We start from the raw sequence: 11,296 nt of genomic DNA, 5'->3' as shown, positions 1-11,296 counted from the left end.
AGATATAGGTACATTCTAACCATCCTTGATGTGTGTAGCAGATACATATGGCTACGCCCTCTGGAGAGCAAAGAGATTGCTAAACATCTCATTGAAATCTACACTGAACATGGCCCACCCAACATTTTGCAGCATGATCAGGGCAAAGAATTCAAAGGTGCAGTCCAGAAGCTGATGGAATCATATCAGGTCAAAGTCATTCAGAGCTCTCCATACCACCCCCAGAGCCAAGGTAAAGTTGAGAGAACACACCAGGTGCTACGTCGAAAAATCATGGATGACTTTGTGAATTTCAAACGAGTAGGTGTTAACTGGGCAGCACGTATGCCAAATTATGAAGTTATGAATCTGGACAAAAAAAGAGGTTCTCAGCTGGATGTCTCCATTTGAAGTGAATTATGGGCGGAAGAATATCATCAGGACTCTTCACTTATCCAGCAATACAGGTGATGCTAGCCCCGGCTCAGTTTCTGATGCAGTTCCTGAAGACTTAGAACAGAACATGAGTAAGTTTGAGAAAAACCGCAGGAAGATACGAAGGAGGGCATTAAAGGCTACGGAGCGTTGCATGAAACGTATGACTAAATCAAGGGGAGATCCACCACCATCAGTTTACAACTTACAGGACAAAGTGTTGGTGAGGGTCAGCACAGGTCCCAGATTTTCAAAACGATACGCTGTGATACTAGGTATAGTTGTCAAAAGAAATGCAGATCTGTCAAAATACAAAGTCAAGTTCCGAATGCTAGGCAACCCAGATCAAAATATCAAATGGTTTGCAGTATGTGATGTGACAAGTATCACAAGGGAGCGGGAGAAGCAGCGTTCTGAGCACAAGGCCAGAAAACATCACTGCATACAGTTGTTACAGTCCATCACCCATGGAATGAGGTTAGAATCCTTTGGATCACTAGGTTTCAGGACTCGTTTAGACCCTAATTCAGATGGCAGCTGCCAGTTTGCTGCCACTGTTGACCAACTTGCCTCACTTGGAATTTTTCGGTCTGCAACATCTTTAAGGCAAGAAATTGTATCAGACCAAATGCTTCACCCACATGCCATGAATGGAATACATCTTTCTAATTTTGTGGAAGGGCAATGGCATGACTGTGCAAAGCATGCAGCACAGTGGTACTTATGGTGATCATTTGACTCTACAAAGAACATCAACCATATTCAATGTACAGTTTATGATTGTGTCAACGCTTGGAGTTGATGCAACAGCAATAGTATCCCCACATGGTCACTACGATGAAAGTCCGCCATTGCTGATTCTAGGCCATTTTGCTGAAGGTTGTGGGGACCATTAAGTTAGTCTTGATGGACCAGTCAGACCATTCATTCGAAGAATTCAGAGATCAGAGAAGCAGAGGGTGCTTCTTTATAATACTGGCTCTGATGCTGTCCCTGACTCTGACCACCATTCAAACCCTGACTCTGACCATCACTCTGACCCCAACAATTACCCTCCTGGAGATTCCAGTGATGTCCTACATGGTGACTCATGTGATGTTCCTTATGGTGATCCCAATGATGTCCTACATGGTGACTCATGTGATGTTCCTTATGGTGATCCCAATGATGTCCTACATGGTGACTCATGTGATGTTCCTTATGGTGATCCCAATGATGTCCTACATGGTGACTCATGTGATGTTCCTTATGGTGATCCCAATGATGTCCTACATGGTGACTCATGTGATGTTCCTTATGGTGATCGCAATGATGTCCTACATGGTGACTCATGTGATGTTCCTTATGGTGATACCAATGATGTCCTACATGGTGACCTCCACACTGTCCCTTACACTGACCCTGATACTGTTCCTTCTGCATGTCCTACAGTGCCAAAACATATCTTCCCTGCTGACCCTGACTTCATTCCTAGCCCTAATTTGCCTTTGATTGTACTGTCAACCATTATCCAGTATTGCCTGTTGATGGATATGACAATTCAACAGTTTCCAACTTGTCAGAGAGCTAACCCTGCCATTCCTACCAAACAAAATTAGACGTGATTCTTTGGTGGAATGTTTAAATATTGTGAGGGATGAAGACTGCAGCATTAGTATTTGTAGGTTATATAAAGCAGCTGGACGTAATAATGGCCTTGCATCCAACATCAGGCAGCTCTTCAGCCAATATGCCAGGTGGATTACAGCATGGATCGTGATTCGACATATATCCTTTGGATGGTTCCATATTAAAGACATTCATTGGAAGAAATAAAGTGATTTGAGTGATCACTGGCACAGTCACTGACCACTGACAAATGGAGCCCCCTTGAATTTATTTTTTGTTGGCAACTATAATTTATGATCATGATTATAGGCATATTGTTTAGTTACATTTATTTGGACTTATATTTTTACTTTTGTGTCCTGACAGGCTGTGTTTACATTTAAAGAGCCTTTGAGCTGGTTCATGTTTTCTATGACATCCCTTTGTCTGTTCTAGACTCACATACGGTATATAGCTGGTATATATTGTGAGACTAATTTAATGTCCAGATCTCCAACATTTTTGAAGACTTTTGTTGTTATTGTTCAAAAGTTCTAAAATAAAATAAGTTTGAATTAGCATGTTATGCTGCTTTTATCATGTATTTCAAGAAGTAGGAAAATAATGTTTAAAAGCCTTTATTAAATTGGCATTAAAGACCAACAAAAAAAAACTGCTACGTTTTTATTGGAAGGTCTTCGTAAGGTTGTATGGAAGGAAAGAGTGCTCACTCACTTTTGAAAAGTAAAATTTTAAATGTGTTTTCATTGCAGGAGTTATTAGTTATTGTAGCAAGGAACATTAAACCACATGAACTACAGTCCCCCTCCTTCTTCCCTAATCAAACCTCTTCTCCTGACAGCTTTTGAGTTGGTTACTGTAGCGCAACCTATGTACAAATCATAGTCAAACTCAAAAACAAACCTCTGCCCAAAAGTGCATTAGTTGTCAATGTTTGCAGTTGTTGCCATTATACCATGGATTTTACCTATGGAGGATGATGCGTTAAAGAATAAGGCTTCTCTTCCTTTTTATGCGGCCTGCCACTTATTGGGAGCGAGGTTCAGTATATGGCATCTAAGTTGGCTAATGCTCCAGCATGTTTGCAGAAATGTGTGATCTTGCTGAGAGACAGACACAGGTGAAACTATTTCCTTCCACTCCTGCAGGGATGGCAGAAGTAAGAATTATGATAATGCAACACTTTTCTCACTATATGTGCTATTATTACATTATGAACTGTCATAACATTATGAGCGGTATCAATAAGGTTCTTAATGTAATAAGTTATTACATTATTACATTATGCGCAAAGCCCTTATTACGTTATGAGCCGTTATTACATTATGAGTCTTTATTATATTATAAGTTGCAACAAACGTCTATGTCTTACTCTTCCCTACATTTCAAATCAAACTACATTTAAATCATAAGCTCTTTATCTTATACTAATGGGCAATGTTCTTTTTAACACTGTCTTGTTATTTAGTTTGACATTGAACAAAAATAAACCAACGCAACTTGTTCCCTTCGGCGAGGTAAAAAAAAAGATAACTATTGATTTAAAGAGATATTTAAAAAAAATCTAGTCAATTCAACCCCAAAAAGGTGCAAGTCTCTCTTTCTCAACACATCTTGCCCTCAACATTGTCCCAGTGGCTGATGTTTTGACCCTGTCGTCATCTTGAATGATGTATATATATATAAAGCACATCCTGCAAGAAGCCACTGAGTTTGCCTCTTCATCTGAGAGAGGTAAGCCCCACATAAGGCTTTATCAGTCTTTAAACTACTTACTCTCAAGGAAAAATTCTACACACAATTAATGGAAATGGTTATTCAATAATATGTCTATTTTAACTAAATATATGGTGACGTTCCTTAAAATAAGCCAGGTTGTGGGTAATGTATTGATTTTATTTGTGTGAGAAATTATTTTTTAACTGTTTCAATATTTTTTGATGGTTGAAGAACCCTATCCTATAGTCGAAAGATGAGACATCGAGAAGTATATTTTAATAAGTACATTTTCTGCTAAAACAATTCAAGTGACGAAATGAAATATGCGGGGACTGTAAAACAAGTCCACCAGTCAAAAAAAGTCATGCCAAAATCCTTAATTATAACCAACTACAACATAAAAACAATTCATAAAGCCCTTATGCCATGTTGTAGTTGTTTATAATCAAGGACTGTACCATGACTTTTACTTATGCTCGCTGAATGAGGAATATTTAGCAACTTGTGTAAGCACATATGTTGGATGTGAATGAGCTGATAATAACTTGTTGTCATGAGTGAACACTGTGCCAATATATTATTAACAGTAAAGCATTGGTCATTCTTCACTGAACAATCGATCAAAAGACAATAATAGTATTATTATCTATATTTTGAATAACAATATTTTGAATTTTATTTGTGGCATGGTCTACGAAAGATTTTCCTGTTAAAATACATGACAACTATAATCCCCCACCCATGAAAACATCTTATGTGATATCATAATGTCTCTTTCAGGTTGTGGAAAGAAGGACCTAAACCTTGTCTTTCCCGTGTCCTTCCCTTCCAATGCCTTCCCCTCCCCCCCTCCCAGGTTGATGGAGCCGGAGTTCTGCTACGGGAATGACTCGTGTGTGAGGACGGTCTACCCTGTCACTGTCCGCACAGCCCTCTATGTGTTTCTGGGGTCTGCGGTGGTCCTCACGATGCTGGGTAACCTCTTCGTGATCGTGGCCATCGCTCACTTCAAACAACTCCACACACCTCCCAACTATCTGACCCTCTCTCTGGCCGTAACCGACCTCCTGCTGGCGGTGATGGTCATGTTCCCTGGCATGATTGAGTCCGTTGAGAACTGCTGGTACTTTGGGGAGATGTACTGCAAGCTCTACAACAGTTCAGCAGTCTTGCTGTGCACCGCATCCATCTTGAACCTGTCCTTTATATCCATCGACCGCTATTATGCCGTGTGCCACCCTATGCTCTACCCCCGTAAGATAACGGTTCACACGGCAGTCGTCATGATCCTGGTCACATGGTGTGTCTCGGCTGTGGTCGGGTTCGGGATGTTCTTCAAGAAGCTGAATATATCAGGAATTGAGATGCACGACAACAATGTAGTGTGTGAAGGAAGGTGCTTTTTGTTTCAGACTTTGATGACGAGCACCGTGTCATCCACGTTCTCCTTCTATCTTCCCGGGGTCATCATGCTGGGCATCTACCTGAAGATCTTCATGGTGGCCCAGAGACAAGTGCGCACCATAGGCCTACAGAACACAAGCGCCTTCAAGGTGGATAAGCACCAGAGGAAAGCCACCAAAACACTGGCCTTCATTATGGGCGTGTTTCTGTCCTTCTGGATGCCATTTTTCATCTGTAACATCATCGACCCCCTCATCGGCTACTCCATTCCACCTGCCATGTTTGACTCACTGAAGTGGCTGGGGTTTCTGAATTCCACCATCAACCCGTTTGTGTATGCCTTCTTTTACAGCTGGTTCAGGAAGGCGTTTCGAATAATCATTTCCGGTAGGATCTTTCGGTCTGACATGTCGGACACAAAACTGTTTGCAGAGTGACAGTGGTTTCATGTGGAGGCCTCCCAGAAGGTGTGGGGCCAATAAAATGAATGCTTATTTACAGATGGTTGGAAATCCAAAAGGAATTTTCCCATTTTATCTGGTCAGTCATAGTTTAAATTACTACTTTATATTTCGTCATGGAATACTGAAAAAAGTTACATAATACTGTTATTAATTGTGGTAGTATTTATACTGATGGCATTTTTTACTCTGATGATTACTCTAAAAAAATGTTCATGCTGTCGACCTGCGATGTATGCATATATAAAAGATACAAAACCTTTATCAAAAAAAATTGTCCCCACAACATTTAATCTATGATATTCTTTTTTTCTGATGTGCTGTCTTGCTCAGGAATATTTCAAATAAAATACCAAAAAAAGCTTACTTTTTTAACTAACTCATTAACAACAATTGATAAACACTACAGTTAAACATACATGTGTGTTTTATGCATACATTATACAAATGTGTGTTTGTGTGTGTTATGTAGATTGTTTTGATTGTAATACAATTCATTGTGGTCAATAATTTTGTTTACCAAGCACCGTTCATTTAAAACCACTTCTGTGGTAGCGTTTTAATGAAAAGTTAACATTTAGAAATTATATTTCTTTAATAAAAATACTGCAACAAAAAGGTGTGGTCCTTATGTCTCTCTTTCTCAACACATCCTGCCTCTCAACATTGTCCATGTTGCCATTCACAGCTCTTTTCTTGGAGATTGTTGTTGCATCTGGCCACAGAGTCCAGGGAAATGGCCCAGTCAGAGCAGTGGCTGACTGTTTTGAACCTGTCGTCATCTTGAAATGACGATATACATGAAGCCCATCCTGCTAGTATCCACTGAGTATACCTCTGCAGCTGAGGTAATCCCCACAATTGTCTTTTTCACACTTTAAACTCATTGATCTACGAGTTTATATTTGATACAAAAGGTTAATGGAAATCTTTATTGAATAACTGCTTTGTGATATTCCTTAAATAGGACAGGTTTTAGGTCAAGCATTGATTTTATTTGTTTGAGACATAACTATTTGAACAATTTGTAAAATATTTGTATTATGAAGAACCTAATTTGTTTCGAAAAAAAAATGCAAATTAAGTATATTTATATATATATATATATATATATATATATATATATATATATATATATATATATATATATATATATATATATATATATATTTATTTTAAGCATTTTCACAATTCAAGTGATTACCGTCGTGGATGAATGCAATACAATGTGCCAGATATTATCCATCATCGATAATTTCTCACTGAACAATGGAAAAAACAAATGCATTGTATTATTTCTAGTGTATGAAAGCTTCTCCTGATAAAATGCTTGATGAGTGTACATTGGCTCTACATTTATGAATAGAAACAGAGCTAAAGTGTAAACTAAGAGCTAACAGTTAACTAATCATGGCATCACGGAATGGATTGGGCTATGAAGAGTTCTTGCTGGAAAACATTGAAATATAAACATGAATGACTCATTTAATAAGTGCCATGAGGTGGAAATTATTAAAGAATTATGAATGCCTGCATTTAGCAAAATTTAAATGTATGCTCTATTCTAAACTCTAGCAAAATTGTCAAATCCTTGATTGATTATGATGGCAGACAAATGACATACTGTAACTCTCATAATATATGAGAGTCTCGCTTCTTCTCCAATCTCATCAACAATAGCTCTGGTAACTCCAAAAGACTTTTTTCCACTGTCAATAACCTTCTCAAACCTCAAATCCCCCTGAAACTAGACACCACACAGGAGCAGTGCAACAACTTCATCTCTTTCTTCAGGGCAAAGGTAGATAACATCCGTGCCATCCTCTCCACCCCCTCTGCCCCCACAATCCCAACTGTCAGCCCTCAGCCTGGGACGACCCAACCTCTCTGCTGCTTCCAGGACATCACACAGCGTGAGGCTGAGGAAATCATGAGGAAGATGAAACCCTCTACCTGTGCCCTCGACCCATTCCCTTCAGCTTTGATAAAAACACACACCTCTGCCATAAGTCCCATGATTACTAAAATCATAAACTGCTCCCTCCAGACTGGCCTCATCCCATCTGTCCTGAAAACTGCAGTCATTAAGCCACTCCTTAAAAAACCCAGCCTTGACCCGGAAGTGCTTGCTAACTACAGACCAATCTCAAATCTCCCGTTCCTTTCAAAAGTGCTGGAAAAGGTAGTTGCTGCCCAACTTCACGACCACCTTCAAACAAACAACATGTTTGAAAAATTTCAGTCTGGTTTCCGCCTTGGCCACAGCACGGAAACTGCTCTGGCCAGGGTCACTAACGACCTACTGATGTCAGCTGATGCTGGCTCACCATCCCTGCTCATTCTCCTTGATCTCACTGCAGCTTTTGATACGGTTGACCACCACATTCTCCTCCATCGCCTACACTCCACCATCGGACTATCTGACTCAACTCTCAACTGGTTTACCTCCTATCTCACTAACAGAACTGAATACGTCTCCCTGGGAGAAGCCAAGTCAGACACACTCCCCGTCTCCTGTGGTGTCCCCCAAGGGTCAGTCCTCGGACCCCCCCTTTTCACTGTCTACATGCTTCCCCTTGGCCATGTCATCAGCCGGCATGGAATATCTTTCCATTGCTATGCTGATGACACCCAACTTTATTTCAAAATCAACCCAGCATCCTCTGACACCCTGCCATCTTCCACACTCACCACCTGCCTGGGGGAGACAAAGGCGTGGATGATGGAGAATTTTCTGCAGCTTAACAGTTCAAAAACTGAAGCCATTCTCATTGGCACCCCACATCAGACCCGGTCATCCACCATTACCAGTATCACCTTCGCCGGCCACGACATCCACCTTTCTCCATCAGTCACCAACCTTGGTGCAATAATGGACCCCCACCTGACCTTTGAACTTCACATCAAACAGCTTTGCAAAAACTCTTTTTACCACCTAAAAAACATTGCAAAACTCCGTCCATCACTCTCTCTCCCAGATGCAGAAAAACTCGTCCATGCCTTTGTCTCCACCAGGCTGGACTACTGTAATTCTCTTCTTGCTGGGATCTCCAACAAAAACATCCAAAAACTCCAATACATTCAAAACTGTGCTGCCCGGATCCTTACAAGGACACGAAAATTTGACCACATCACACCAATTCTCAAATCCCTCCACTGGCTCCCTGTCCCATTCAGGATTGAATACAAGGTTTCCCTACTGACCCACCAGTGCCTCCATGGTAATGCTCCTATTTACCTGAAGGAGCTAATCACCCCTCAGCCCACTTCACGACACCTCCGCTCCGGTCAGGCAAACCTCCTGCAGATCCCAAGGACCAAACTCCGAACCATGGGAGACAGAGCTTTCTGTCACGCCGCTCCCTGTCTTTGGAATGCTCTCCCTGACCACCTGAGAGCACCACTGACCCTGGACACTTTTAAAAAAGGCCTAAAAACCTACCTTTTTAAAAAAGCCTTTCATTAGTTGTTTCCTTTGGAGAGACGTTCTCTCTCCAAATTTTAACTTTTACTTTTCTTTTCTTTTTTTTCTTATGTAGCACTTTGAGATTGTTTGCTCAATATAAAGTGCATTAATTAAAATTCATTATTATTATTATTATTATATTTATTAAATGTGCTATCATCATCTGAATTTTATACCAGTTCAATAACACACGATCAGGATCAAATGTCTAATCTATGTTTTGTCTCTAGATTTTTAGAATTTACTAGAACCCTGTCTCTGCCCCGCCCTTCCCTTCAACTCCCTTTAGCTCAATTTCTTACTCCCTCCCTCTCCTTTCCTTCCTCCCTTTCCCCCCCCCTCCCCCCGCTCCCAGGCTGATGGAGCCAGAGTTGTGCTACGGGAATGGCTCGTGTGTGAGGACGGTCTACCCTGTCACTGTCCGCGCCATCCTCTACTTGACCCTTGGGTCTGCGGTGGTCCTCACAGTCCTGGGTAACCTCTTTGTGATTGTGGCCATCGCTCACTTCAAGCAACTCCACACGCCTACCAACTACCTGACCCTCTCCCTGGCCGTGTCCGACCTCCTCCTGGGGGTTCTGGTCATGTTCCCTAGAATGATTCAGTCCATTGAAACCTGCTGGTACTTTGGGGACATTTTATGCAAGCTCTTCAACAGCTCAGACATCTTGCTGTGTACTGCTTCTATATTGAACCTGTCCTTTATATCCATGGACCGCTATTATGCCGTGTGCCAGCCTCTGCTCTACCCCCATAAGATAACGGTTCACACCGCAGTCATCATGATCCTGGTCACATGGTGTGTCTCTGCTGTGGTCGGCTTTGGGATAATCTTCCTAAAGCTGAATATATTAGGAATAGAGGAGTTCTACACTCCACCATCGGACTATCTGACTCAACTCTCAACTGGTTTACCTCCTATCTCACTAACAGAACTGAATACGTCTCCCTGGGAGAAGCCAAGTCAGACACACTCCCCGTCTCCTGTGGTGTCCCCCAAGGGTCAGTCCTCGGACCCCCCCTTTTCACTGTCTACATGCTTCCCCTTGGCCATGTCATCAGCCGGCATGGAATATCTTTCCATTGCTATGCTGATGACACCCAACTTTATTTCAAAATCAACCCAGCATCCTCTGACACCCTGCCATCTTCCACACTCACCACCTGCCTGGGGGAGACAAAGGCGTGGATGATGGAGAATTTTCTGCAGCTTAACAGTTCAAAAACTGAAGCCATTCTCATTGGCACCCCACATCAGACCCGGTCATCCACCATTACCAGTATCACCTTCGCCGGCCACGACATCCACCTTTCTCCATCAGTCACCAACCTTGGTGCAATAATGGACCCCCACCTGACCTTTGAACTTCACATCAAACAGCTTTGCAAAAACTCTTTTTACCACCTAAAAAACATTGCAAAACTCCGTCCATCACTCTCTCTCCCAGATGCAGAAAAACTCGTCCATGCCTTTGTCTCCACCAGGCTGGACTACTGTAATTCTCTTCTTGCTGGGATCTCCAACAAAAACATCCAAAAACTCCAATACATTCAAAACTGTGCTGCCCGGATCCTTACAAGGACACGAAAATTTGACCACATCACACCAATTCTCAAATCCCTCCACTGGCTCCCTGTCCCATTCAGGATTGAATACAAGGTTTCCCTACTGACCCACCAGTGCCTCCATGGTAATGCTCCTATTTACCTGAAGGAGCTAATCACCCCTCAGCCCACTTCACGACACCTCCGCTCCGGTCAGGCAAACCTCCTGCAGATCCCAAGGACCAAACTCCGAACCATGGGAGACAGAGCTTTCTGTCACGCCGCTCCCTGTCTTTGGAATGCTCTCCCTGACCACCTGAGAGCACCACTGACCCTGGACACTTTTAAAAAAGGCCTAAAAACCTACCTTTTTAAAAAAGCCTTTCATTAGTTGTTTCCTTTGGAGAGACGTTCTCTCTCCAAATTTTAACTTTTACTTTTCTTTTCTTTTTTTTCTTATGTAGCACTTTGAGATTGTTTGCTCAATATAAAGTGCATTAATTAAAATTCATTATTATTATTATTATTATATTTATTAAATGTGCTATCATCATCTGAATTTTATACCAGTTCAATAACACACGATCAGGATCAAATGTCTAATCTATGTTTTGTCTCTAGATTTTTAGAATTTACTAGAACCCTGTCTCTGCCCCGCCCTTCCCTTCAACTCCCTTTA

At 41.6% G+C, this 11,296-nt stretch overlaps 2 protein-coding genes across 2 annotated transcripts; both read left to right on the top strand.

Moving 5' to 3' along the window:
- Positions 1-1,320: 1,320 nt before the first annotated feature.
- On the top strand, positions 1,321-5,582 carry LOC115561581 (trace amine-associated receptor 1-like). The gene is made up of 2 exons (XM_030381729.1): positions 1,321-1,823; positions 4,598-5,582. Exons 1-2 carry the CDS (start codon positions 1,321-1,323, stop codon positions 5,580-5,582), a joined length of 1,488 nt encoding a protein of 495 aa, XP_030237589.1.
- A 2,248-nt stretch (positions 5,583-7,830) lies between these two features.
- On the top strand, positions 7,831-10,745 carry LOC115561580 (trace amine-associated receptor 4-like). The gene is made up of 4 exons (XM_030381728.1): positions 7,831-7,913; positions 8,070-8,138; positions 9,428-10,074; positions 10,720-10,745. The coding sequence occupies exons 1-4, from the start codon at positions 7,831-7,833 to the stop codon at positions 10,743-10,745; spliced, it is 825 nt and encodes a 274-aa protein (XP_030237588.1).
- The last annotated feature ends 551 nt before the right edge of the window (positions 10,746-11,296 follow it).

Source organism: Gadus morhua, chromosome 16, assembly GCF_902167405.1.
Source record: "Gadus morhua chromosome 16, gadMor3.0, whole genome shotgun sequence".
Lineage (NCBI taxonomy): Eukaryota > Metazoa > Chordata > Actinopteri > Gadiformes > Gadidae > Gadus > Gadus morhua.
Note: the sequence above shows the minus strand (reverse complement) of the source record. Positions and strands in the feature narration are given on the sequence as shown.

What these genes read in the sequence shown, in the direction of transcription:
- LOC115561581 (XM_030381729.1), top strand. Translation starts at nt 1,321, where the DNA reads ATGGACCAGTCAGACCATTCATTCGAAGAATTCAGAGATCAGAGAAGC. An exon ending in CTTACACTGACCCTGATACT is followed by an intron (nt 1,824 to 4,597) that starts GTTCCTTCTGCA and finishes CCCCCCTCCCAG; the next exon opens with GTTGATGGAGCCGGAGTTCT.
- LOC115561580 (XM_030381728.1), top strand. Translation starts at nt 7,831, where the DNA reads ATGTTTGAAAAATTTCAGTCTGGTTTCCGCCTTGGCCACAGCACGGAA. An exon ending in GTCACTAACGACCTACTGAT is followed by an intron (nt 7,914 to 8,069) that starts GTCAGCTGATGC and finishes TCTCACTAACAG; the next exon opens with AACTGAATACGTCTCCCTGG. An exon ending in TCCTGTGGTGTCCCCCAAGG is followed by an intron (nt 10,075 to 10,719) that starts GTCAGTCCTCGG and finishes TGTCCCATTCAG; the next exon opens with GATTGAATACAAGGTTTCCC.